This window comes from Onychostoma macrolepis, chromosome 23 (genome assembly GCF_012432095.1).
Source record: "Onychostoma macrolepis isolate SWU-2019 chromosome 23, ASM1243209v1, whole genome shotgun sequence".
Taxonomy (NCBI): Eukaryota; Metazoa; Chordata; class Actinopteri; order Cypriniformes; family Cyprinidae; genus Onychostoma; species Onychostoma macrolepis.
In genome coordinates this window covers 25,571,269-25,598,859 of record NC_081177.1, presented here as the reverse complement: position 1 = coordinate 25,598,859, position 27,591 = coordinate 25,571,269, and the positions used below count along the sequence as shown (strand labels likewise).

Below are 27,591 nucleotides of genomic sequence, written 5' to 3'. Positions count from 1 at the left end.
AATCATTAAATAATGTCATTATTTGAATAAAGTCATTATTTATTATTCTTAGAGAACAAAACATATTTTCGTAATTTCATGAAATTGAGGTTGAACCACTGATGTCACATGGGCAATTTTAATGATGTCTTTACTACCTTTCTGGGCCTTGAACCTAGTAGTTGCATTGCTGTCTATGGAGGGTCAGAAAGCTCTCGGATTTCATCAAAAATATCTATATGTTCCGAAGATGAACGAAGGTCTTGCGTGTTTGGAACGACATGAGGATGAGTAATTAATGACAGAATTTAAATTTTTGGATGAAGTATCACTTTAAGTTAGAGTATGTTTATGCCTTTTAGTGCAATAAAAACATTGGAAGAAAAATAAATCATTTAAAAAATTAGAAATAAAGAAAACCCAGAAAAAGTGATAGATCAAGGTGTTCTTGTTCTGCTCGTACGAGTTCTTTAGAATCCAGACACCGCTAATAAGTTAATTAGAATAAAATGTCAGCTGAACTTGGTCTGCACATAAACTTGGCATTATCCTTTTTAGTTTGAGGCTTCAATAAATATATGTCTGGTTGGCAAGAAATAAGACGGACTGCCTCACCACAAAAGTGCCACGTTCTGCTGTTTAGTACGTGTAATTAGGTAAAGCAATTACAAGATGTATGTTTGAAGCAAAGTGCAAAACACACGGCCATATTGGCCCAAACTAAAGCAGAAGCCTAAAGGTGTTAGAATAAACCAGTTAGAATAAAAATAGAAGAAACCAGTGATCAGATGAACCACTGACCAGTATGGGCGATCTAGTGGCTTCAGGCTGATCATTAATCAAGTATTTCACATTTCTTTGATTGTGTGCATGCGCAATATTTAACTGTACTGATTCATTCTTAGATGCTTCAACAGATGCATGAAACACCTTTGAAAATTTATCATGGCACCATAACGTTAAACTCAAAATATGGCATCTTTAAACAGTACGAGATGCTTTTAGAGCAAGCTTTTTTATTTTGAAAAATTTAGTGGCTTTTCCCAAGTTTTACAAGTTAGTAATAACAACAGCAGCAGCAGCTGTTTTGGTGGAAAATGCTGGCATTGTATTCATTTCCAGCAGGGACTATAGCTATCTTATATTTTTCTAACAGCATTGCTATGCTAAAATAAAAAGAGCATGCTGTAGATCTGAGTGAATGTTTCTCAATTAATAGAAAACAAATGGATGTGTGCGAATGGATTTGATTTATTTCTTTCAGCTCGCTGGTATTTGATGTTCAGACAACATAAGCAGTAGAATAGAGTGTACACATAAAAATGACAAAGCCGAATGAAATTCAGGCAAACAAAAAATGCTTTTCTTTTTAATTAGGAAGATAGAAACAGTACAAAATAGACATTCTTTTCTATACACAGAAATAAAAGAAATGGGAAATAAACAAGGGAATCGTTAAGTACATGAAGATTCAAAAACATCATTTCTGTTATGCTTTGTTAAACAGATCCAGTTAGTGGGGTCGACAGGTAAAGTACTTCAAGGCACGTAGGTGAAGTCTTTTGGTCGTAGGAAACTATTTACATTGTCCATTCAAGAAGGCAAAAGGGAATAAATGACAGAAGAATTAAGACGCCGCTGGTATGCTTTTACACGAGCAATGACAACAGCACACGCTCTCCATTTTACTTCATAAAGGGTTCGGAGAGACGAGAGAATACAAGCGCTTTGAGAGGTATATCAAAACAGTACAAATGCACAAAGCTATTGTAAAAATACACCACTAAAACAGAACTGTATGTAAGACGCATATCAGTGTCCAAACTGCAACGGAATGTCAAGATCTATTTGTAGTCAGTCCCAACGGCCCGGTGAAACTGTCGCTAAGTGCTGTCGAATTGTCGCTAACCAAGTCGCTTTCAATCTGTCTGAAGGCATGTTTTGTTGATGGTGAAATGCAAGTGCACTGTTTGAAGTACTATAAATACGCAGCAAGACCGACGCTAGTTCTGAGCGATTAGCTATGACTTCATTAATGAGTGAACGTCTGCATCTGCTCTGTTTTACAACAGTCTTCACGGGGGTCTGATGGGCAAAGGCTACCCAGGGTCTTCATGAAACCTCACAAAACATCGATAAATGGATGGTGCTATTTACATGGAATCATACAAACGTAGAACTATCCACAGTGGTTTGGTTAAAGGCAAGAAAGGGATGAATTAAAGACATTGGTCGGGCAGGTGCTGGGCACTTGTATCTGCAGCATTACAGAAAAATCGCACAAGGAATGCCTCTATTTTTGTTCCACATGTTCGTAATAACAGTAATTTGCCAGGTCACGATTGTTTCTTGTAGTGAACGCAGGAAAGCATGTTAACGTGTGAATTTGGTTGTGAATGCAGAGGTAAAGGGTTGTGCAGAGTAACACAAACTCAAAAAGATGAGATCTGGTCAATGAATATCGATGCAAACTCGAAAACGAGCCGTCGGGGGGCGTTCATTAAGCCAAAAGCACAACGCAAAAGTCAAACAAGCACCATGAACTGTGCTACTAGTCAAATGTAACGTCCCAACCGGTGACCATCCAGACGGCATTAACGATGGGATACTGATACAGCATGTGGTACAGCAATATTTCCAGCGCAATATTGTTGGCGGTTTGGCCCATCAGGATTACGCAACTAGACAGATTTTTGTTTAGAAATGATATGGTTTTTGAAACCGAACATGCTGATGAGTGGCACAGTATTTAAATAGGTCTGTCCGTTTTGGTGTGATATTAATTTCGGTTCATTGATGATGGCGTAAATGTGAATCCCAGCGGCTGAGAGACATATTTAATATCACTATAAACTTCATCCACACAACTGGTGTGAATTAGACATCTATGTGCAGGCTGTGGAAAACAGAACGCCATCCAAAAACAATGCATCCCTCGTAAAAAAAAAAAAAAAACGCCAGTAAGTGTGCAGCAATGAAAGAAAATCATTAACTGCGCACCAACTTGAGACATGTCTTCTCCACAGGCTTCTAACAGGCTGGTCATTTCCCTCGTCCAAAACAACAAAGATCAGTGAAAACTACAGACAATTGTGTTAGAAAATAATTTTACACACTGCCATTAAAGTGGCCGCGAGAGCCCATTCAAATGTCGTTTTGCGCTTTTGCTTGTGGTCAATCGAGGTTTGATTGTGAGTACAGAACAGAAAAAAGATATGATTGATAGATACACACGCACACACACATATAAACATCATATTCAAATTAGTTTGGTCTAAAAAGAGACTGAGCTACTTTGCGTTACAGTTAGTCTAGGGAAAGCTTAAGCACTTCCTGTGTCCACGATATTAACTGTACAGTGGTAATAAGGATGCGACGTGTGCACAGAAATATGGGCGTATATGTGTGTTTTTTTGGGTGGGTGTGTGCAATAAACTTGCTCATAGCTGGCCTTTAAAAACATGAGGCATTAAATCAGATACACAAAATCAGTACAAATAAGTATCTCGATGTATTCAAGTTTACAGCCTTCATGCTGGGAATGCAGGTAGAATGTAACTGAACTTGAGAAGAATGCAACTGTTTTTGCTTCACTTAAAAAAAAAAAAAAAAATGAACGTTAAGCGTAAAACTAGATAGAGAATTAGATCTTTCTTTTCCCAGAGGTTTGGAAAATTTCACGGTTCACATTATGGAATGCACAGTGCAAAAAAAAAAAATTACAATTTATAAAACCCACAGTTGTCAAGATCGTTTTCTTCTTTTCTTCTTCTTTAGTGGTTAAATTGGTTAATAGTAATGACATCATAGAGTGAAGCCACTTTGTGGTTGCCAGGTGCAAGGAAACCCCTCATTTTCTCTGAGCACAGTCCTCTTGTCAGGGTAGTAAAGTGGGCTGCCTTTAAAAAAGGTTAAATAATCCTCAACCGTTCCTGCAAATCCTGCATCTCCAGCTAAAGTAAATAGTCTCTTTTGAGGCACCGGAGGTGAATCTTTGACCGACTGGAGTCCTTCAGCGCATTCTTTTAGTGAATGTTGAAAACACACTCATGCGTCCTAGTGTGTTTGTTTGTGTGGTACGGGAATGGAGAAGATGACGTGGTTCCCAGAGCCCCGGCAGAACTGTAGCTGCGGGTTGTTAGCTTAGCCGCGCTGCGCTGGTGGTCAGTGTTGAGGTGGTGTCTTGGGGGAGGGGCCATGATGAGGAAGCCACGCCCCCCTGAGGCACTGCTGGTCTTGAGGCACGGCTCGTTCACATGGTGTGGAGCGCCATTTGGTACTGGACAGTTTTCAGACGCATAAAGACCTGGTTTAAAGGGAGTCTTCGTCGTGCTCCATGGGTTCATCAGCAAGGCTGTTAAAAAATGGAGATTTATGTTTAGCATCGAACAACCAGCATATGGTTTTTATGCTCAAGAATGCAACAAAAGCTCTGAAGCCCAGCATAGATTAGAAAAGAAACAAGCACCTGTGAAAACATCAACATGAATTGTATTACAGATTAGCCCCTTTCTGCAAAAACAAAATCCTGTAGGAAAATTTGGCTTTACCTGAATTAAACTGAGTAAATTCGGTTGTAGAATGCAGCTGTCATATACTCATATTTTAGTATTATTTGTATACTATCATAGTTTTATTAATATTTTGAATTATGAATTAGTCTTTTTTTGTTGTTTTTAAATATTACTATTAAAGTTTATTTTTATTTCAATTTTAGCTTTTATTACCAGTTCTCATTTTTCATTTCAGTTAAGTTGCCAAGGCATATCTAATTTTCGGTCTAATATTTATATTTCAGCTTTACTTAAAGGGGTCATCGGATGCAAAATTCACTTTTATATGTTATGTCATCAGTCCGCCATTGTTTCAATGCTGGAGCAGGGGTAGATAAGAATGTCTAAGCGATTTAGATGTTTTGTTGTTGGATGTAATAATGAACATAGCAGTCGTCATTTAATCCCGACATCTGAGCCACTGAAGACGCAGTGGATTACCTTTGTTTTTGAAGGGAATGCGCCCCCGATCTACCTAAATGCATTTATGTTCGTGCAAATCATTTGTGATCCAGCCTCACCTCCAGAAGAAGTGAGTATAAGTCATATTTTTTATGAATCTTTTTTTCTTTTTTTTAATGAATATGCAAATCGCCTTTCCTAATAATGCGCTAGTTAGCAAGTTTCACGATGAATACGGCTAGAGTTAAGAGTCTCTCAGAGAACGGCTCGTCACCCCACAGAAGAGATGGGCGGTGTGAGCAGAGCTCATTAGCATTTAAAGGGACATGCACTGAAACGGGTTGCTGTGAACACAGCTGTTTTTGACAAGGTGAAAAAGGTGTTGTTTTACACTACCATTGAGAAATTTTAAGAACAGTATGTTATAGACTTTTCATTAAGACCTGAAAGAATCATATCAACTTGTTGAAAATGGGCTTCTGATGACCCCTTTAATAAAAACGTTTTAATAGTTTTAGTTAACTATAATAGCCTTGGTCACACTGAAATGTACAGAACAAACTGTGTACAAAACAGAACAGGATTGAGCATTATAGAGTAATGGCAAATAGTATTAATTGCATTTAGCACAATTACTTCATCAGATCTCACCTTTTGTTGGTCAAGACCCCCACGGAGAGGGACGCCATCGCATTCACTGTGTCCGTTTCCTCACAGTCTTTCCTCTGGGCACCCAGAAACGACATCCCCACTGTGCCCATCAACAACTTCAGTGACGACCAATACTGACCTGAGACAGAAATTTCAGAATTAACAGACAGGACTAAATTGTGACATAATTTACCATTCCTTATGTCATTCCAAACCTGTATGACTTTCTATCTAAAGTGAATAACAAAAATAGATATTTTGCAGAATGTCAAAGCTGCTCATTTCCATGAAATGAAAATATAAAAAGCAATTGCAAAATACTGCATACAACTTGAAGAAAAGAAAAGACTGAAATTTAAATGGATAGTACTCTCAAAAATGACAATTTTATTTTATTATATTCATGTCTTTCTAAACCTATAAGATGTTTGAAAACACAAACTAAAACATTTTTAATGAAACCTGAGAGATTTCTGTCCCTCCATTGAAATCCACGTAACCAGACCTTTGACATGTTAAAAAGTTCATAAAGACATTGTAAAAGTAATCCATATGAACCAAGCGATTTAATCCAAGTCTTCCGGAGATACACTTTCAGATCACTTTATAAAATGAACATATTTAATTTAGGCTTTTATTCACATAATTGTTCAATGCACACACATAGAGCACATCAAATATGTTACCCTGGACCACAAAACAAGTCTTAAGTGTCAATTTCTCGAGTGTCAATTGAGATTTGACTAAATAAGCTTTCCATTGATGTATGGTTTGTTAGGATCGGACAATATTTGGCCGAGATACAACTATTTGAAAATCTGGAATCTGGAAAAAAATCCAAATATTGAGAAAATCGCCTTTAAAGTTGTCCAAATGAAGTTCTTAGCAATGCATATTACTAATCAAAAAAGTTTTGATATATTTACGGTAAGAAATTTACAAAATATCTTCATGGAGCATGATCTTTACTTAATATCCTAATGATTTTTGGCATAAAAGAAAAATTGATAATTTTGACCCATACAATGTATTTTTGGCTATTGCTACAAATATACCCCAGCGACTTAAGACTGGTTTTGTGCTCCAGGGTCACATATGGTAAACAGAAGCTCAAACGTGCTTGCTTGATGTGCAAGAGCCAATGTGTGCAAGAGCCAATGAGGTTTCCATGATGTTACTGTACTATGAACTATAGCAGAGGGGAAAGATAATGGTGACTTTTTGGTCAGATATTGTATGACCTCATATAGACTACATTTAAAATAATAATAATAAAACGTGCTTATTGGACCTCAACTGTATGAATCAATGTACACTTCTGTGGTCAGAAAAAAGCAGCTTGGACATTCTGCATTTCTTTTTGTGTTCAGGTTACAGGTTACAGGTTTTAAAATGTGAATTACTAGTCGTAACAACAATGTTGAAAACTGTAAATAGATGCAGGCAGATAATGTCAGTAGCACACAGAAAGCATGAGAGAAGTAGAGTACGCCACGTAGTGCATCCCATACCATTGTTTTTATAGGAATATTTTGGCAGAGCAGAAACCATGTGGTGAAACAACGACGATCATGATTATAATTAATTGCAAAGAATTAAACAAATGTGTGCTACCAGGAAGCCAGTGCATTTCAGCATAATTAGAGTCAGACTGGGACGAGAGGAGCGAGAGACACTCACTCTGTATTTGTAGCACTCTCTGGAGTGAAAGCACTCCGTTGGCATTGGGCGTCTGCAGGAGAGTCGACTCAGGAAGAGGCTCCTAAGAGAAAACGAGATGAAAAAGGGTGTTTTTTGTTTTTCCTTTAAAACAAAGAGCACGTCATACGAGACTTTGCCAGAAAAGTCATGTTTACACCCTTACATAACAACAGTGCTGATTATTTGTTACCAGTAATGGTATAACGGGGTTATAAATGTATAATAAATGAATTCTTGTGATGGTATTTGCTTATGCATGAAATCTGACCTCCAGTCCCAGCAGGGCGCTGACACAGGTCTCAGAAGCATCACATATGGCTGTAAGGTCGTGACCTCCCTCTAATGCTAGAACCACGCGTCCTCCTGCTAACGTCATCAACTGCCGAGTCAAAAAGCCGAAACCTGTGGAGAGACCAATGACAACATTACCGTCACAGTACATTTTCTGAGACTGTTTAAATGTTTACAAATTCATTTCAATTTAAAGCTGTTTATAAGAATTTATATTTCATATGCAAGATAATATTTCAAGAAATATCCTACATTTAGCAGTGACTGTGTATCCTCCCAAAGGAGCAGGGTGTCCTTCTGCAGCGTCAAACCCTGAAGAGACCAACACGACGTCTGGGGAAAACTCCTGAGCAATGGGCATCACCACCGTCCTAAACATCAGAACAATGCATAAAAATACATTCGGTTAATGTTATATTTGAATTAAATATTGATAGCTGCACTTATAAGACTGCATTTTCTTTCAAAATTTCTTTATGCACAATGTTAAACCATAGTTAGCTATCATTTCCTCATACTCATGTCATTCCAAACCCAAATTAAGGAAATTTAGATTATTATTTATAGATGATCTTCACCCGTTAACCACTGCACCTGGATCACTAGTGAGTTGAACTCAAAAAATGAATCGTATTATTCGGACTGTTGCTATGAATGTGAATCGCCTGATTCATCAAAACAATCCAACTCGCAAGAATGATTCGTTCTTAATTCTCTCTTGATCTCGGCAACCAAAGCTGGGGCACATGTCAAGATTGTCAGTTAATAACAAATTCAATCTTAGTCCATTTCTGGCTTCAGAAGACTCAGAATATAGTGCGTGAGTCACATGGACTGCATTTATGATGACTTTATGGTGCTTTTGGGTCTTTTTTGAAGCTTGAAAATTCATTGCAATTACATGAAAAAGCAACCAAACTACATTCCCTAAAACATCTCCTCTTGTGTTCCACAAAATGTCACATTTTATTTTAAGGTCCAATTCTCACTATTAACAAACCATTAACTATGACTTTTGTCTCAATAAACCCCTAATTTGCTGCTTATTAATAGTTAGTAAGGTAGTTGTTAAACTTAGGTATTGTGTAGGATTAGGGATGTAGAATATGTGCTTTATAAGTACTAATAAACAGCCAGTATGTTAATAATAGGCATGCTAATGAGCAACCAGTTAACAGTAAAAATACTAAAGTGTTACCAATTTTTCCATGAAGTATTATTTTGAGGGTTCTTCTGAGGCATGACGAATATTTATTATGACACAAATATTTATTATATTTTTTTACGAATGCTGGTATTATAAAATACACTCATAATAAATGTTTACATTTTCTATTAATAATACTCGGGCAAAACTATTTATCTTTAATTTAACTTTAGATTTAAGTCGATTTTGTGAAATTGCTGTTTCAGACAGATTGTTTTGTCAGTTTAACATCAGTTCAGATCAAAGCCTTTCCAGAAATGTGAAAAACCTGGCCAAAAGACTCAAAAGAAGAAAAAGCCTAGTGGCGTTCCTCTTCTATTTGACAAATTCTACAAAAATTAAGCTGGCCGAAGCTCAGTGAGACAATCCCAGTGACTAAAGTATTTGAATTAGGTTCTGTTAATAACCGTCTCTCGCTCTCTCTTCCTTCCTCTTTTTCCTCGTCTCCCTCTTTCTTGTGCTCGGAGGACGCCAGCCTTGCCAGCGATTTCGCCTCTTGAGCGCATCACCGGCGAGTTCAAAGCGACCGCCGCTGCATCTGGTTCCCATTTGGAGCTTGTCGTTCTCCTCACGTCACTGACAGCCCGCCATCTGGGAGCCATTTGCCTTAATTACCCAGGATCCTCCACTACTCCCCCCCCTCTCCGCCTACCCTCACCGTTGTAACCAACTCCGCCTCCCCTCTAGACCAATAAAACTACCCACGCTCCCCTGTGTGGAGAGGAACAATTTTAGTTTGGGTGGAGGGAAAGAGAGAGAGCGCAGCATTCATTAAAGACCAATAAAAGGACGAGAAAGAGTGTACAAGACACAGGAAGTCAAAAAGAGACAGGCTGGTTAGAGGCAGAACATTCCCAAAACGTTCAGTCCTGAAAGATCTTAGAGGTCCTTTTAGACGCCCACCCACTTTCACACAGAGATCCTGGTTAGCGTGTGGTTAGCAATGCCTCCCTGGACCGAAACCAAAATCCTGAAGCAGGCTTCCTTCAAAAAATGCTAAAAACGTTTAATAAAACCACCCACCGGCGGCAATTAAGTGGCATGTGGAAGTGGCCAAGCTTGAGTTTGATCCCAACACAATGAAAAAGCTGGGAATCATTTGAAGCCCTGCAAGCGTTTCAGACTACAATAAACACCTTGACTGGTGCAGGTTGGCAGACAGCAGAGGGGGAAGTCCAACTTAAAAGAGTGATCACAATATGATCGGGCGTCCAATTCCTGACAAGATCCCAAAGGTCTCAGTGCAAATACTAGTGCACAAGAACGCAGGAGAGAAACCAATGCAATAATGAAGGACGCCCATATGAAGAAAACCAGGTTCTTTGGCGAAACATGATGGAAGGTCAAATGCTTCTTCCTGAACTCTGACCTGATGATAATCAGGCCATGTAAGGACTTTACAAGACATATAAAGTGCATTGTGGTGGGGTTGTGGTTAAACATCTGGACCGCGGAAGATCCTTGAATAGAAGAGTTGCTGGGTTTGCCAACACCATTGTGTCCTTGACACAACACTTAACACCAGCTTACTCCCAAGACAGCGTTTTCAGTTATTGTTGCATGTACAAAATACTAGCACGACCACAGACCTTAAGGATTAATGCTAAATTATTATGTTTGAGAAATGAAGTGTGGAAACTAACAAGACCATGACAGATATGCAGAATTTTTTTATTAGAAACACTGAAACCAAAATTAAAGTTTGCATTTAGCCAAAAACCGAAACTGAAGCTGAGATTAAAGTTTGGGTAATAAAATTTAAGTAATTGGGTAATTAATCTTGGTATGCTGCTCAGGGCGTTATTTCCTCAGGTGATAAATCAAACCGGTTGCATGAACTACTTAGACTAGTTAAAGTCTGGTCCCCATCGGGGGAGAAAACACTATGCAAGTCAATGGGGACTAGCAACTTAAGGTGAACTATCTCTTTAAAGAGATAGTTCAATCAAAAATGAACCAAACAGTTGTTGGTCCCATTGACTTCCAGAGTAGGGAAATACTATGGAAGTCAATGGGGACCATCAACTGTTTGATTACCAGCGTTGTTCATTCTTTTGTGTTCAACATAAGAAACTCGTACAGGTTTGGAGCAACATGATGGTAAATGATAACGAAATTTTAATTTTTGGGTGAACTATCCCTTTTATAGGCCTGTTCATCCCAAGAATAATAAGATAATTAAAATTATATTAGTGTACAGACCAAGGCACAATTAAAGTTCTGTTTATTTTAAGCATGCGCTGCAGTTTTGTCATCTGCAGCTTTAAATGCTTGAGCTGTTTAAAGCAGAATGGATTCTGATTGGCTGTCAATGCTTTTATCATTCATCAGCTGAAAAAAAAATTGCTATGAAAGTGACACATAAAACAGACACTGACACAATTAAAACATGCTCATTAAATGCCACAATTTTGTTCAATGGTTTTGGCCCTCCAAAAACTATTTCGACCGAAACCCAAAATTTATTTTTTGCTGCTTGGCTGAATATTTTTGGTCGCCGGAATTTAGGTGCATCACAGATTTGTATATTATTCCTAGACCTTACCCAAACCCTTCAGTCAGCCAATAAATTTCATTAAATAATCACGGTATCTTCCACTTTGTTCACTTATTATGAAACCAAAAGCATTTATTTAAGTGAAAATGGATCCATATATTCAGATATGGCACCATTTATATCAGGGATGCCCAGTCCTGCTCCTGGAGAGCCACTGTCCTGTAGAGTTTAGCAAGTAAACACACCTGAACCAGCTAATCAAAGTCTTCAGGATGACTAGAAACATCCAGACAAGTGTGTTGGAGCTCCCTCCAGGAGCAGGATTGGACACCCCTGGTTTCCACTCAGTACTGTCCCTGTTGAATTGTTCCCCTCAGTTAGATTAAATCAGCAAATGAACCAAGTGAAACTAATACCTGAAGGCAGCCAGGTACTCAGCATCGCCCATGGGAGGATCCAGACCACCGGTCCACGCTACATTAACGTTGAAACCCTCACCGCCACCAGAACCCACCTGGGACAAATCAAACACGGCACTGCTGTTAAACACTGAAAAGCCTCCTCTTACTGTGATCCTTTTGTGCTAAAGGCCATTATGCAACCAGTCCTGGTTTAGAACACAGTTTTTTTGTGAGCTTATAGTGTTTCACAGCAATAAACAAACCAAAGAGTGTTGTATTTGCTTGTATGTTTCTCTGCGTACTAACCTCTGCCGGTCCACCGCTCCCGGGGAAGAAGTTTCCATTATCATAGCGATGGAGAGAGATGTAGAGGACGCTGGGGTCATTGTAGAAGATTTCCTGGGTGCCGTTGCCATGATGAACATCCTGAATGATTGATGAAACACAATCAGGTTACATAATCATTTACGTTAAGATGTTTAACATTTGATAGCTTTTAATAGTAGCATTTTGGATGTTGTTCAGTTAACATTAGCATCATCTTTGTTTTTGGTCTATAAGGATGAAAAAAGACCAAAATCTGGAAGTGATTTGATTCGGTGACTGATAAACTCAATCAATTTGGCTTGTTAACCAATACAGTTTAGTAACTCAGATTCAAATCAGGTCAATTGATGCATTAGAACAATATGTTGAAACAGGCTTTACTCATTTAATAATTGAAGCGTTTTTGCAGTAATCATTTAGCGCTGATGGCCAACTATACATAGTGTACTGGTGATATATTTGTTATAAGAGAATATTAGTCGTTTTAATTTAAATAAATTGTCATACTGTATGTCACACTGTTGTGCTGCATTTGCTAATAAACTCTTGATAGCTGTTTTATTGTTGTAATTTGCCACTGTAAAAACTGATAAGTTGACAACTTAAAAAAAATTGAGGAAACCTGTTGCCTTAAAATTTTAAAGTAAATGATAATTAAAAAAACAAGTTAATTGAATTGTCAAGTTCACTTAACCTTTTTGTTTAATTATTATGTACTTAAAAATTTTAAGGCAATGGGTTTCCTCATTTTTTTTAAGTTAAGTCAACTTATCAATTTTTACAGTGTAATAGGGATAGTCTAAATTGAACCGACATAATAGTATGGGTTTCCAGTATCAGCCATCATATCAGTTATTGGTCACAACATGAAACTAATTAAGTGCTTATTGGTATCTGCAAGAATTCGAGTTTAGAGCTCTCACCCAATCAACGATGAGGATTTTACTGGCGCTGAGCTTCTGCTGGAGCTGCTTAGCAGCAATCGCCACCGAGTTGAAGAAACAAAAACCCCTGAGAGAGAGAAAGAGATAAAGTGAGGCATCCAACCACATTAAATGCCAGAGAGGATTTGGAAACGGAACAACAAAACTATGTAGTAAGCAAACAAATATTCTCACGCAACTGAACTCAGCGGATGTGCAGGTCTGCTGTTAGTATTTTTAACCATAACTTCTTGAGGTAATCTAAAAGCATTTAAATACTGTCCATATACACAAATAATAAACATGTGGAAACTTCCAGCAGATGATTAGATATGCACTGGGAAGTAAGGGAGCGAGGTGAAACGCTGAGAAATTTGGAAAGAGCGAACTCAGCAGGCTAATAACTGCTGAAATAAATCAGCGTCTTTCCTCCCGTTCCCTCCAAACCTTCATTATCAAGCCATAAATATCCACACACACAGACAGGCGTGCTGACGCTGCACACACACACTCGCAGAACGCGAGGTGACAGAGTGCACATGTGCAAACACAACACCCACGTCACACAAACACACCGCTCGAATCCACACTCCAAAACATGCCATCAACACACATGTACAGGAAGAAGAATTTCACTTCATGACCACAATAAACAGAGCCAAACTCACATGCACAACATACTCCATACAGGAATAATCTAGTTAACTAAAACTAAAACCATTACATTTTTCTTTATAAAAAAATAAATGTGAAATAAAATAAAATGGTCACACTTTATTTTAAAGTCCAATTCTCGCTATTAACTACGATTTTTACTTCAATAAAATCCTAATTTGCTGCTTATTAATAATTAGTAAGGTGGTTGGCAAGTTAAGGATGCAGAATATGGTCATGCAGAATATGTGCTTTATAAGTATTAATTAATAAACAGCCAATATGTTAATAATAGGTATGCTAATAAGCAACTAGTTAATAGTGAGAAATACAAATTTAAAAAAAAAAAAACTTTCAATGACAACATTTCTCATTTTCACTACATGTACTAAAATAACTACAACTAAAACATTAGTTGAAATAAAATTGAATAAAAACTATATCGACATTTTTAAAATAAAAAACCACAACAAAATTTTAACTAAAATTAAGAGGAAAGCAGAAAATATAAAATTAGGATTAGCTTCGAAACTAATATTAGTCTGAATTATCATAAAAATAACTCTATATTACCAACTACCTAGTGCCTATATTTACTATTATTATTAATTTATTTAATTAAAATGTATTTAATTTAAATTTTTTACTTATTTTATTTGAATTTGTATTTATTTTATGCATTTCTTTTATCTGAAGAACTTTACAGTAGTGGAAAGCAGACAGAGATGGAAGGGGAAAAAACCCCCGATAAAAACATGACGCAGGCCAGGCTCGAACCTGCAACCACCACCAGACGCACATCCTTAAACAAACTCAAAAAAATGATGTACAGAGGCATTTCTGTATGTAATAGGCAGACTTACATGGGGTTTGACGGGTCTGCGTGATGTCCTGGTGGCCTAACCACAGCAAAGCCGTTCTGAAACATTGAAACCAACATGTCATTAACTCCGCATTTACCAGTCGCCTCTCACACAGAAACCATGTTTTCACCAAACTGCTTCAACAAGCGGGCCTCCGCTTTCAGTTATAGCAATAAAGCCATTTCCCTGAAACATCCCCTATAACCTTCATTAAGTTTAATTACCAGCAGGGGACTCGAGTGATTGAACTATTCTTTTATGGTCGTTACAGTTTTCCACGTCTTAATCAGCTTGATCTGGTCGGTTTGCTACTTGGTTAATTTTTATTTGACGCAACGATAATTACAAAGACCCTCTGAAGGAAATGAGTACATGATTTTGATTGGTTGACACATGGTCCAAGAGTTTTGACTGAAGACGCATTTGTGTCATGTCAGAACTACAATAAATAGTTATAGAGGTGTAATATTTTACCAAAATGCTACACATACTTCTGTCTGATATGCTGTTTTACTATAGCCAGTGGTAGTTGGTGTGGTTTCTTTTTTTCAGTGCATTGTGAGAAGTAAATTAATGCAAAGTATTTCACTCTGGCGCTTAAGTTAAGGAAGTAATTATCTCAGAGTTGTCATTTTGTAATTATGGTAATTTCAATGCAACGTGAACACGCATAATACTGAATGTTCTATAACTGCACAATCAGTGTTGGCGCATAGCTTATGATGCCCCTTTGTGCATTTTTCAGTAGCATGACAGTAGAGCAGTTTTATTGAAAGTAGTGAATCAAAATAGCAACAAGCTACTTTTTCCAACAAGTTGCAGCGTGACAATACGCTAAATCGCTGTTTTGCATTTCTCATGCAGCTTTACAGCAGAGCAAGCTGAAGAAATAAAGACAGCACTCTGTCCTCATACTTACTGAAGTCGGAATAATTTTAGCGAATCAGTTTGTTTGCATGCTTTCACTGGTCACATAAATGATTCAGTGATTCATTTTGACCCTTACACTGAAATATTTAGGCTACTGTAATGCTTTCTTTTTCTTTAATCTTGATGGTAATTTCGTAGCTGACTATTTTTGGTAAAAAGGTCTATTCTAAATTATGAGTATTTTGTAGTTTCTTAAGCTACAGTTTCAAAGTAGCTTTATTAACACTGTGCACAGCTATGACAGAGTTCAGTGTTTGTTTCAGTTCTAGTAACATCAGATTGGGCTGTTTCTTAGTAAGATACTTGCTGCTGAGATGCATGTGGACCACTGAATTAATGAAAATGAATGCATTAATAGCACAATGTATCATTGTCAGTTATTTTGTACAATTTTTTTTCTCTAAAAAGCAGCATTTGACGTAATAAAAACCAACAGTGCATAAAAGAGTAAGTTTTGTATTTTGTTTTGTACAGACCTTGAGCTCTCCTTTAGCTACTCTGAAGGCCAGCTCCGTCACGCTCCCGGCCGCCATGCGGGACGCTGTGGACGTATGCAGCTCGTTCCAGATGGTGTCGTTGTCCACCTGTTGAAATACAAGCATGGTCAGCCAATAGCATGGTTGAAGCCTATAAAAATGTTGATTTAATTATAGGAGTCCAAACTGCTAAAGGGTAATAATGGAGCAACAGTTTAAAAAAAAATGTTTTTGGCTATTTACAGCATTTTCGTGGGTTTAAATAAAATATTTTTGTTATAAGAGACAATAAACACTAATTTGTGCATCAAAGCCACTACTTTTCTGGTAAAAAGAAATTAACTTGATTTTTTAAAAGTCAACGAATTTGCAACAGCTGAACGTAACATTTTTGACTAACTCTGAAGAACGAAATTTAAGCCACAAAATAAACTCAATTCCATAAAATATGCAAAAAGCATTTTGAACGCCTCCAGCATGTTTTATAACACTCAAAAAACAAAAAACATAGTTCACTCCTCACGCATGCTATCATCAAAAACATAGGTTGGAATATTAGAACTAAAAACATCGACATAACCCTCTCATGAGCAGCATTCACTTCACTGAATACTTGCCGCAGGCTAAGAAATAAATAATTATTACCTTACGGTCCATCTGTTTTCAAATCAACATCATTTGAATCATTACAACATCAATGTCTGTCAAAAAATAACATGCACAATACAATGCAGAGGTCCAGCGACTACATGCATTTCCTGGAAAACCCACATTATCGGATGTTTTGACTACGCCATTGCTTTCAAAGAAGAAAAATAAAATAGCGGCCTGAGCGGCTTCACCATGCTGTCTATCAAAGACGATAACATACCTAATACATAATGCACTCGAGTATAAACGTATTCTTCCCTAGCAGAAATTGAGGCGATTTCAAAGTTTGATCCAAAGTTTTTTTTATACATTTTTACATAATTTGTTACATTTAATTACCCCTTTGCAGATTTTGAGTCATTTAATCCACTTAGATGTAACCACCCTGCTTTGCTCCAGTGATTTATGTGCATTTAAACCTGAGTTAACACTTGATTTTGTGAATGTTTCACAGTTTTTTGCTGTGAGCAGGCGCCTCCACCCAAGCCCTGGCTCACGTAATCCTCAGCGCCGCGTACATGACAAATAATCTATGTCAGTCACCCATTCCGCCAGAATAAAATGATGTAGCTGAATTGTCTTGGCGTACACTAGCACATTTATCATTATGACAGCCGTGATCAACGTTCATAAATCTGCAAACCCGCAAACAGTGGTTCAACTGAAGGGCACGGCTGCATGATGCCAGCGTTACATGCCGCGTGACGGGCACATACAGCAAACCGATGCAGTAGAGATGTGCTCGTCAACAACAACAACCGCAGACGACAAGACGAGGTGGAATCTGAACCCATATTTTAACCATCTCGGTTTTAATCCACAATTTAAACCAATCAGTAAACTGAGCGTAATCCTATTCAAATGAATGAATAGCCAGCTGTATGCTTTCAAACAGATGGAGAATTATGACGAAACATGTTTATCCAACCATATTTGTATAAAGATCACTCATGCGTGCTAAAGTATTTAGATGCTTATTTTTGTTGTAAGCATCCACAAGGCGAAGTGTGTGTTACAAATTACAGAACATAAACTACATTTCAAGAATACACTAAAAGAAAGAGGCTGGAGTGACCAAAACTATAAATAGATTTCCTGTTATGTGTCATACTAATGGTATGTTTAAATATTCTTTGTGTGTGGTCTCCATATTGCCATAAACATGGCCTCTCATCGTTACACCGGCTTGTAGGTTATGCATATTATCATGCCTAAAATGTTATATTTTTCACTAGTGTATATGTTTTTAAAGGCTGCATTTATTTGGTCAAAAATACAGTAAAAACAGTAATATAAAAAATACCTGTATTCTAATTTAATATGTTTTAATATATAATTTATTCCTGTGATTAAAGCTGAATTTTCAGCATCATTACTCCAGTCTTCAGCGTCACATGATCCTTCAGAAATCATTCTAATATGCTGATTTGCTGCTCAAAAATAAATAAATAAATAAATTTGATGTTTCATTGATTATTATCAGTGTTGAAAACAGCTGTGCTGATTAATATTCTTGTGGAAACATAATAGGATTCTTTGATAAATATAAAGTTGAAAGGAACAGCATTAATCTTTTGTGACATTATAATGTCTTTATTTTTTACTTCTGTTTAATTTAATGCAAAATCACAATGACCCCAAACTTTTGAAATGCACTAGATGCAAGGGTGTTTAAATGCAGTTGCTAGGGTGCTCTGATTGGTTGCTAGGGCAATTTTAGATGGTTTCTTAGTTGTTGTGGGTTGTTGCATAGCAACATTTGCATGTTTTTATCACACACTGGCACAAAACAGATCTTTTTGCACACACTTGTGCAATCTGATCTATTAGAATCAGATTTTTCAGTATGTGCCACTTTCAAATCTAGCTCAAAATCTGAATTGTACCTAATTTTCCTCTCAAGTCTGGATTTTTCACCTTTGTTACAAAGTCGTTTCTGCTTTCATGGAGCATATGTCAAGGCAAGTGAGCAATAAGAGGGAGTAAATTTGCACATCACATAATATAACATTATAACTAGTGGTTGACCGCTATTCTTTTTTTTCTTTTTTTTGATGGCTGGTGTCAATATTTCTTAGGGTGCAGGGTGGAGGGTGACTGATGCCTGATATAAAGCTGAAATAGACCTATATGATATTGCACAATTTATAGTAATTAGCACATGAATAAGAATTTCTTGCAATTAAAAATATATTTATTTTACATAATATTTAGATTTGTTTTTATTAAAAACTTAAAAATCTATAACATAAACAGATTTGGACTTTTAGACATCTGTAACTCTATTACAGTACTTTTTCACAAAGAAGTTGATGAAAAGCATAAATAAAAGTAAACGCTCTAACAGGACACTCAGTAATCTGTGCACACCCTCAAGTTGTTCCAAACTCATACAGGTTTGGAACAACTTGAGGGTGAGAAAATGATAACAATATTTCATTTTTGGGTGAACTATCCCTTTAAATGGGAAGCCAAGTGCTCCAAAACTGTGATAAAGCAGCCACGTTTTCACACAAATACTTCTTCAGTGCAAGTCATGCGTTTTATCAGCCGCCAAGTGAAAATCATAAATCGATTTGAGGTATAATTCAACGGTGCAGGATGAATTTAATATTTGTGATTTGAACAAACCCCCGACTCTGAGTGGTAGCAATAGCGATGCTTACTTTTTAGTAAACAGCACTAGTAAGAGAAAAGAGACCATCATTACTCTATAAAACTGCATTCATAAGCGGCAGGAGAGGAAGGGGTGGCCATGAGAAGAAAGAATGAGGTTATACATTTCCCTCTCTCCCTTTTGTTTGTTGCCCTGCTCCCCACATCTTCCTTCTCTCTTTTCTCTTTCATTTTCCCTCATCCTTTTTTTTTTTTGCCGAACTTGCATTGCTTGTGGTTTGGCACCATGAACAATGAGAGGGCTGGAATTTCTTTTATCCTTCATGGCACATATTGTTCCAATCATTCCACATGGACCTGCTCTGAGCTTGATCGTCAGAGTGAAGTTTTCAACATTTTCTCCAAATTTTCAGCCGGGGTTCTGCCCAGATAGACTGCGCTGGGATCAGTGCTCTCTAACCTCAGATCTGTTACAGAAGGGACCGGCGAGTCCACTTTTGCCATATTGATTGTCAGCTAGTGGTTTCTTCTAGAGCAGGTGTCAATGTGGGCTTGCTTTGAGGGAACTTAGTGGCCACAAATGTCATGATCACTGTTCTTAAACCTAAAATTACAAATGGGACACTCCACGGCGTCATGTACTTCAGCCACACATACATGCGCATCAAGACTGATCCTGGGTCACCATTTAGTGGTTGTTTTGCCCAGTATTCACACTGTTTACTTAAAGGGATAGTTCATCCAAAAATGAAAATTCTGTTAACATTTACTCATCATCTTGTTGTTCTAAACGCATAAGACTTTCGTTCAACTTCAAAACACATTATTTTTAACGAAACCTGAGATTTTGTTCCTCCACTGAAAGTCCACAACTTTGATGCTTCAAAAAGTTCATAAAGACATCGCAAAAGTAATCAATATGATACAATAGAGCAGTTTAAGCCAAGTATTTTGATGAAAACCAACCACTTTATTTAATGAACAGATTTAATTTAGGCTTTTATTCATATAAACACTCATCAATATACAGTACATACTTCGAGCGCGTCAAATATGGTAAACAGAAGCTCAAACGTGACTGTTCGAGGTGTGAGAACCAATGAGGTTTGTTCTTATGAATCAGACAGGTACGGATGAGCTTCTGTTTACCATGTGTGTCGAGCAATGCATGTGAAAAGTCTTTGATTAAACAGCTTTTGCATTTTTTTAAGTTTAATGCAAGTTTTGGTTGTGTAGACTTCCAATAGATTGCCAAAATAATATAAGAGAATATTACAAATATTTTCATTTGTGTTTGAAAAAGAATAAAAGTTTCATGGGTTTAGATCAATATGAGGGTGAGTCAGTTTTGACAGGTTTTTCATTTATTGGGAGAACTATCCTTTTAAAATTTTTTGCATTGTCTCAGCAGATAACAATGTCCATTAAACAGTGTTTTTGCATTATATCCCTTTCAATTTATGAAATATGTTGATAATAAAACATCAAATAGATGTGCCATAAATTGACTATAACAATAAAGAACATTTCTTTCACTCAAAAACTATAGTAAGCATTTGTATGTGAGAAAGCATTTAGCAGTGGTTGCTTTTTGTCACATTTTTTTTCATAAAACATATGAAATGTCCGTGTGCACTTTAGTTGGGGGTCCAATTTTCACTGTTAACTAACTATTAACTACGACCTTTTTTGCCTCAAATTCCTAATTGCTTATTAATAGTTAGTAAGGTCATTATTAAGTTTAGCTATGGGGTCAGAATAAGGGATCTAAAATATGATCGTGCAGAATAAGGCATTAATATGTGCTTTATAAGCACTAATAAACAGCTAATACGTTAGTAATATGCATGCTAATAAGCAATTAGTGAACAGTGAGAACTGGTCCCTAAACTAAAGTGTTCCCACATGGTCTATTATTACTTATAGCAGATGAACCTGATTAAAATTTGTCCAAACACAACAGAAAATGACACGTGGGTCTTGAATTAAACCTTCACAAATTTTCTTTGCTAAAATTGCTGTAATTCCACTTTCCGTATCAATAATAATAATTAAATTAGTGCTGTCAAACGATTAATCACATCCAAAATAAAAGTTTTTGTTTACATTATATATGTGTGTGTACTGTGTATATTTATTATGTATATATAAATACAGACATGCATGTATATATATTTTGAAAATATTTACATGTTTATACATTCCTATATTCATATTCTTATATTTTATATTATATATAAATATATTGAATATATAAACATAACATATTTTTCTTAAATATATGCATGCATGTGTTTGTATTTATATATACATAATAAATATACACAGTACACACACATATATAATGTAAACAAAAACTTTTATTTTGGATGCGATTAATCGCACTAAATTAAATTTTCCCAGTTATCAACAAGTAATACACTGGCCACCAACATATCATGCATGTCTACTTAATTTCCAATCTAACACGTTTCTTGCAGGGTTATTATTAAGTTATGGAGTGTGTGCGACTCTGTGTGTGTGTGTTTTCACTTACCCCGACTCCTCCACAGGGCAGCATGACGAACATCCGCTGTGACAGTATGCCTGTTGGACACAGAGTGACGTCAAGCAGATTAACTGTCATTCTCGCATTCGCCGCTTGACATTTCCAACCCTTTAGTCATTTTGAAAGTCGCTTATATTCATGTGTTGGCGTGCCTGTGTGCCTTTGCTTTGAAAAATGAGGTGCTGTGCTGGCCAAGCTGCAGCTGACTCACATCTATCAGATGTGAATCGTGTGTGTGTGTGTGTGTGTGTGTGTGTGTGATGATGTGTTACCGGCCAGTTTGCGATTGTCCAGTTTGAGGCGGTTGAGTGGATTGGTGCCATACAGCAGAACGTGGCGCTCGGTGTGGACAGACTGTAACTCCTCTAGGGTGGCCTTCCTTCCACGAATACTCTGCAGAGGAACCAAAAACATCAAAGACATGAGAGAGGATTTTCATGGTGCAAGCATGGTGTCAGCATTGGAGTTATTAAAAGCAGGAGTTTTCGGATATCTTTTTTCAATATAATGAAAGTGAATGCGGACTGAGAAATTAAAAAGATGAGAATTAATTTTCGAAAAAAGGAAGGAAGAAAATTTAACGTTACGCCTATGTCGTACGTCAAGGGTTCCTCAATAGGCGGCCTGCGAGAGAAAAATATTTGGCCCACGCTAATTTCAAATAATGTGGCATGAAAATTCAAACGCAGCATCAGAAAGCGGCATTAACTTACATCGTGTCTACATCGGACGCGAGCGACGCAACAAAATACAATAGAATCCGTTATAATCAGTGATGCTGTCTACACTGGATGCGGCGCGACACGAGGAATCCCGACAGAAAACTGCTGACTCGTTCTATTAATAACGTACTGACACAAAGTTCAAATGATTTGCAATGCTTTGTCATGTCCAGTGTAGATACGATGTGACAGCAAACACATGGCGAGTGTGAAGAAAAGAAAAGTGGACACGGAAAATAGATGATTCAAATGTGAATGAACTGAAGAGTTTAAGTGAGTGATACCATCTTTGTTATGGATGTTGGTTCGCAGTGAGTTCACAGTTTTAACGTACAAGTTTCATGATCTGAGGTAAAATATCTATTGTTGCTTTCACTATGGCTATAAAGATCACGCAAAATAATATTCAAACTCACATTAGACACTTTTAACACTGAATAAAGCACATAATCATTACCTGAGATTATCACTGTCATATTTTGTATGTTGTTCCTGCCGCGACGTCGCAGAAAATAAAAAAACATTTCTAAAATAGAATCCCGTGTTGCTGTCGCGGGTGGTTAGCACAAAAACTACATGGAAAAGATACTTTTTATCGTGTCGCGTCAGGTTGGAAACACGGTGCTACAGTTTGTTCATTTGTTTTTAATATTCAACAGGCAAAGTTCTTCTAAATGCAAAAAAACAGACTATTTGGGAAAAAAAAAATCAGAATTTTCATCTTGTGACCATTTTGTGACTATTTTAACAATTGCAACAATAAAATAATAATAATTGTAATATATATATATATGTATTATATATATATGCATGTATATATAGAGAGAGAGAGAGAGAGATTATAGCTTATAAAGTTTTAAATATGGATATTTTTCTTACACAAGTGCATTGATTCACTTCAGAAGGCCTTTATTAACCCCCTGGAGCTTTTTATGATGGATGGATGCACTTTTTTGGGCTTCAAAATCTCAACAGCTATTCACTACAATTATAAAGCTTGGAAGATCCAGGAAATTTTTGATATAAATCTGATTGTATTCGTCTGAAAGAAGTCTATACACCTAGAATGGCTTGAGGGTGAGTCATAACATTTGACAGTATACATAGACTTCCATAGTATTTTTTCCAAATACTATGTAAGTCAATGGCTACCGTCAACTGTTTAGTTACCAACATTGTTCAGAATATCTTTTTCTATGTTCAGCAGAAGAAAAAACTCATACAGGTTTGTAACAACTTGAGGGTTTGTAAATGAAACTTGAATTTTCAGAACTTTTTGGTGAACTATCCCCTTAAATTTCGGTCTGTTCCTTACATTAATCTATCACGTAGCTTCAGAAGATTATAATATAGTGGACTATAATACAGAATATATTGGATGCGTGATATAAACTAATTTTATAATACCTTAATGGTGTATTCGAAGCTTTACAGATTCTTATTAACATACATTTTATTAATAAAGGCCCAAAATTCTTTTGCATTCCACTGAAGAAAGTCATGCAAGTTTGTTACAACATGAGGGTGAATAAATGATGACAGAATGTTAATTTTGGGCTGAATTGTGCCTTTAATGTGGATGTGTTCAAGAGAATGTTGAAAATAATGGAAGGACAGATTATTCAGCGACCCCTTTAGGAAAGAGAGGAAGTGCAGGCTGTAAATACCTCACACTGGCCCCTGAGGCCCCTCTCCTGCAAACGCGACCAGATGCTCTGGATTCTCCCAGCATGCTCTGGGTGGCTGCTGTTGTCTCCACATGCACACTGGTGCTTCAGCATTTGGGAGTCATACACCAGACCTGCACACACACACACACACACACAATGAGGTTTGAGTCAGTGTGAGTGTATCATCTGGTGCAGAGTGCCGTGTGATTGGTGGAGATGGTGTACCCGTGGTGAAGCGCGGCTGGCTCTGGGGCGGCTCTGGGGCCGTGGAGAGAGGCATGGCTTTGTCCGGCAGCGTTAGCGAGGTGGAGGCTGGAGACGACTGCGTACGAGAGAGTGGCCGGTGAGCGGCGCCGAGCATCATGGGTACCGCCAGTGTCTCCATGTGAGCCGTCTGTCTGCGTAGTTGCTGGAGTTGTTTTTGTGTTTCCCACAGACGTGACTGCAAAGAAAGCATTTCAGCATGTTTTATGAAAACATGTCTGCATAAACTCTTCAACTGCATTAGATAAATGTCTGTAATAAAATATAATATTTAATTTGAAAAGTATTACTACATGGAAACAATTATTCTCAGTTTCTGTAATGTGACAAAATTATAATACAGTATATGATATATGAATGGTATTTACACCTTAAAATGAACATAAAAATACAATAAGATGATATAAACTTTTTTTAGTTATTGTACTGCCTTTTTGTTGTATCAGAGTAATGAAACTAATGAATAATAATGAGAATTTCAAACAAACTCAAAAATAAAACACTGATACACATTACTGTAAATGAGAACTGGAGGGAAAACATACTTAATTGTTGTCAAAAAATCATAATGGTAAAAACAAGCATGGTTTATTTTCTTCATACAAACTATAACTTTTTTCTTTTGATTTTGAGATTATTTATACTACCGTTCAATAGTTTGTGATCAGTAGGTTTTTCCTTCTTTTTTTTTTTTTTGTAAGAAATGAATGCTTTTATTCAGCAAAGACAGTAAATACCTTTATAAAATTACAAAAGATTTCTAAAATTCTGAAAAAATCAGTTTCCTCAAAAATATTTGGCAGCACAACGTTTTCAACATTGATAATAATCAGAAATGTTTCTTGAGCAGCAAATCAGCATATCAGAATGATTTCTGAAGGATCATGTGACACTGAAGACTGGAGTAATGATGCTGAAAATTCAGCTTTGATCACAAAAATAAATTACATTTTACAATATACTAAAATAGAAAACATTTATTTAAAATTTTAAAAATATTCACAATTTTGCAGATTTTTACTGTATTTTTCATCAAATGCAGCCTTGGTAAGCACACCAGATTCTTCCATAAGCATTAAATAAAATGTTTTTGTGGCATTCATCTGCACAGAATTATTGTAATATTAAAATTGTCTTTATTTTTATTATATTTTTAATTTTCACTTTTAAATGATATGTGGCAACAATTTGGCAGCTGTTTTTGGCACAACAAAACGTGTACAGCTTATTCTTCTCATGCATGTTTGCTTCAGGTTTGGTGGTTTGTGTCTAACCTGGTTGAGAATGAGGGCGTGTTGCAGGTTGAGTTGCTCCTCTTGATTCTCCAGCTCTCTCTGAGACTCCGCCCTCACCCTGCCCTGATGGGCGTCGCCCGCTGACGGCCCCACCTCCTCGGAGTCCATGTCCTCTGACGGGATCTGCCGGAGACGAGGCTTCTCGCTGGACTTCGACATGAGCTGCGGGACACAGACAGACACACACTTGCATGACGTTTCACATCTTGAACGAACAAAAAACTAAAAATGCGTTTCCAAAATCTGATTTTAATTGCATTTCAAATCAAATATGAATGCAGTTTGGATAAGGCTTGTAAAATAAATCCGATTTCTATCCTGACTCCAAACATCTAAAGAGATTTGCTTCTGATATATCAAAACTCATTGCATTGTCCTCGAGTGAGGCGTGACAGGTGCGATCTGTACCTTGCCCAGGTGAGTCTGCTGCTTGAGTCTCTCCAGGAGCTGAGCGCTGTGCTGCTGATGGAGCAGGTGTGGATGGAGCATGCGGGGACTCTGGGGCAGCGGTTCGGAGCGGGTCCGGCTCAGCGGCTTATGAGGACCAGACGCGCTGAACTGCAGGGGAACCGGACCCAGACCTGGAACTGATCACAAACAGCAGGGACAAATCTGATTATGCTTTCATAAAAACAGAAGGAGATGAAAGCATAATATTCCAGCTAGATATCAAAATATCATGCCACATAGTTTAGATCACACAAAATAGAAAATGAACATGATCCACAATGGCTTAAATATAACAATAGATGAATATAAGGTATAGGTTTTTGTTTTCTTAATAATAATATAACTAAAATGTTCTGATAAATAAAATCTGATAAATATAATAAATAATCAAACAAAATAAATATTATCACAATATACACTGTTTTTGAAAGAAGTCTCTTATGCTCACAAAGGTTTTGTTTATTTGATCACAAATACAGTAAATTAATATGGTATAGTATATTAATATTAATACAGTGTATTAATATTGTGTAATATTTTTTAAAATATTTACTTTATTTTTAAAATGCGATATATTATTAATTTAAATAACAAATATAATTTGTTCCTGTAATGCATAGCTGAATTTTCAGCATCATTAAAAACAACAGCATTTATTTGAATTTAAAATTGAATTTTAAAAGACTTTAATTTTACTGACACTACTAATCAATTTAATGTCTCCTTGCCGATTAAAAGTATTAATTTCATAAAATAAAATAAAATAAAATAAACCATACTGACTCCAAACTTTTGAACGGTCATGTATATTTTTTCCTGATGTCTTATATTTGTTTGTTGTGTAAAACAAATATAAATACTACACACTATGAATACAAATACGGATAAATAAATAAATGTAGTTTATATTCTGAAAATAATTTGTCATTGCTATGTTATTCCCAGCAGCTAGACTGTTGTTTCAAGCAGTGACCACTAGATGGCGCACATATCAAGCATATTGTACTTCAGCAGCATTTCCTCATAATCAAACTCTTGGAGTGATTCAGACTGCATTAGGACCTCTTACCGGCCAGGAGAGGGGTGTGTACGAGTCCAGAGGGCTCCAGGATGAGGACGGGCTGCATGAGCGGCCCGCTCTGCTCTTCCACACCCAGAGGAACCAGCACCGGAGACCCACCCGACACCATTGACACACGACCCAGCTTCAGCGAGCCCAGCTCACTCTCCACCTGCAGACACACCACTTCACATCACGCTACCAGCTTCTGAGTTAAACTGCAGCCTCAGAATAATTGATGGAACGTGCATCAATGAGGAATATTATCGTATGATGCAATTAAGACAACATCAAAACTTGAAGAAAGATTTCTGGTACTGTGTTGTGTCAACACTTGATGTTTAAACTATATGAGAACCAGTGTGTTAATTCATTGCTTTCATATGGAAAGTAGCACATGTGTTACTTTTATTTGAGTTATTCTCATGTTATCTGAGGCTCTCACTTACTTGTGGGTGAT

General features: G+C 36.9%; 1 protein-coding gene across 3 annotated transcripts in view; it reads right to left on the bottom strand.

Moving 5' to 3' along the window:
* Positions 1 to 1,320: 1,320 nt before the first annotated feature.
* The window catches only part of hdac7a (histone deacetylase 7a), a 92,691-nt gene continuing 66,420 nt past the window's right edge, over positions 1,321 to 27,591 (bottom strand). For all 3 annotated transcript variants that reach the window (XM_058762436.1, XM_058762435.1, XM_058762437.1), the window contains exons 10-26: positions 27,141 to 27,303; positions 26,030 to 26,208; positions 25,601 to 25,783; positions 24,288 to 24,504; positions 24,060 to 24,193; positions 21,943 to 22,063; positions 21,659 to 21,708; positions 15,856 to 15,963; positions 14,450 to 14,505; positions 12,933 to 13,020; positions 11,989 to 12,108; positions 11,698 to 11,795; positions 7,830 to 7,948; positions 7,555 to 7,688; positions 7,266 to 7,347; positions 5,586 to 5,724; positions 1,321 to 4,333 (exon numbers count right to left, since the gene is read on the bottom strand). In XM_058762436.1, the coding sequence (XP_058618419.1) occupies positions 4,291 to 4,333; positions 5,586 to 5,724; positions 7,266 to 7,347; positions 7,555 to 7,688; positions 7,830 to 7,948; positions 11,698 to 11,795; positions 11,989 to 12,108; positions 12,933 to 13,020; positions 14,450 to 14,505; positions 15,856 to 15,963; positions 21,659 to 21,708; positions 21,943 to 22,063; positions 24,060 to 24,193; positions 24,288 to 24,504; positions 25,601 to 25,783; positions 26,030 to 26,208; positions 27,141 to 27,303 (2,034 nt within the window). In that variant the 3' untranslated portion in view covers positions 1,321 to 4,290. The remainder of the gene's footprint in view (positions 4,334 to 5,585; positions 5,725 to 7,265; positions 7,348 to 7,554; positions 7,689 to 7,829; positions 7,949 to 11,697; positions 11,796 to 11,988; positions 12,109 to 12,932; positions 13,021 to 14,449; positions 14,506 to 15,855; positions 15,964 to 21,658; positions 21,709 to 21,942; positions 22,064 to 24,059; positions 24,194 to 24,287; positions 24,505 to 25,600; positions 25,784 to 26,029; positions 26,209 to 27,140; positions 27,304 to 27,591) is intronic.